Below are 1,436 nucleotides of genomic sequence, written 5' to 3' on the forward strand. Positions count from 1 at the left end.
CTCTTCCCTGTTCCTCTTCCCCCCCTGCAGCCGGAGTTCATCAATCTCTGCTTCTGGTTCGTGCCCCCCAGCCTGCGGGGCCGCGAGAGCTGCCCCAATTACTGGCCCAGCCTGGGCAAGGTAGGAGCCAGATCCACAGGGATCCTTGTGGGGGGGTGGGGAAGGAATCCCCAACACCCTCCCCAACAACCCATGTCCTGTGTGTGTCTCCCCCCACAGGTGGCCCCTGCCATCAAGGAGAGGATGATGAGGAAGGGCTCCATGATGGTGGGGTACCAGCCCCACGGCACCCGTGTCAACTTCTTCCGCCAGATCGTCACGAGCCCTGCAGTCACCAGGGCGGACCTGGACTTCTTCCTGGATGAGATCGAGAGGTTGGGATGGGACCTGTGAGCCCTCCCCCAGACCCCTCCATCCCTGAGGAACAGGAGCAGAGACCACATCCCCCTTCTCCTTCATCCCACCTCCGATCTGGGTTAAAGACACTCCAAAACGCACTGGGATGGGTGGAATAAAACTATTTACTGCTCTGTTTTGGGGGTGACTCCACCCAGGAAAGGGGGGTGCTCATTCCTCACACCTGGAGCAGGTCAAACATGTCGGGGTCCACGCTGGTGGGGTGCAGGCAGGCGGGGAGCCAGGGGGCCGTGGCCTGGGCCTTGTGATGCCAGCTCCACTCATGCAGCATCTCAAAGCTCTAGAGCATGAGGCTGTGGGGATGGTCCCGGATCTGCTCCAGGCAGCTCTTCTCCAGCCCCGGGCACATTATCCCGAAGAAAGCTGGCTCTTTCCTGGCGGTCTTAAACCTCTGAATGATGAGTTTGTGCTGTGATGGTGCCCTTCTTGCAGCAGGGTTTGGCTGTGGTGTGGGTACCTATTGTTACTGTGAACGATGCTTGCATTAGCACCAGGGAATGACCAATGCATGGTGTGACTTGGTTAATAGATGCTTTTTGCTTTGCTAAGTGATCCCTGTTCCTTGCACTGAAACATGGAGGAGTCTAAAGCAATGACACAACAGTGCCTATGGTTGTTGCTAACAGCACTGACTTGCTGGCCCCAAACCCCCTTTTGGTCTACCCCTCCTTTAAATAGTCTGTATATTCTTTAGACTATGCCTTGCTTAAGCATGCATCAATAACATGAGCTGTATCTGATCCCGATTTGGGGTTTCAGAGCACTTCATGTGAGTGTCACCATTTATAAGGAGGCAGAAACAAGCACAGAGCAGACAGGTACCACGATGGAAGCCCTTGCTCCCACACGTAATGAGCAAGAACAGAAAGCTGCTGCTGGGCATCCTACACACGGCGACCTCCGCAGCTTTCTGTCCTGGCTCTTCGGCCGTGTCCTAGTGCCCATCCGCCCGCTGGGTCCTAGTGCTCGCTCTCCCTCGCGCCCGGGTCCTAGTGCTCGCCATTCCGCCCGCCCTCCCG

General features: G+C 56.8%; 1 protein-coding gene across 1 annotated transcript in view; it reads left to right on the forward strand.

The window, feature by feature from the left end:
• The window catches only part of LOC104407716 (cysteine sulfinic acid decarboxylase-like), a gene marked incomplete at its 5' end in the record, with an annotated part of 1,178 nt that extends 785 nt beyond the window's left edge, over nt 1-393 (forward strand). Inside the window, 2 exons of the mRNA XM_010017065.1 lie at nt 31-120; nt 220-393. Of these exons, the coding sequence (XP_010015367.1) occupies nt 31-120; nt 220-393 (264 nt within the window). The remainder of the gene's footprint in view (nt 1-30; nt 121-219) is intronic.
• Between the last annotated feature and the right edge of the window lie 1,043 nt (nt 394-1,436).

The sequence above is a fragment of the Nestor notabilis genome, unplaced genomic scaffold (genome assembly GCF_000696875.1).
Source record: "Nestor notabilis isolate BGI_N333 unplaced genomic scaffold, ASM69687v1 scaffold31136, whole genome shotgun sequence".
In the NCBI taxonomy this organism is placed as follows: Eukaryota; Metazoa; Chordata; class Aves; order Psittaciformes; family Psittacidae; genus Nestor; species Nestor notabilis.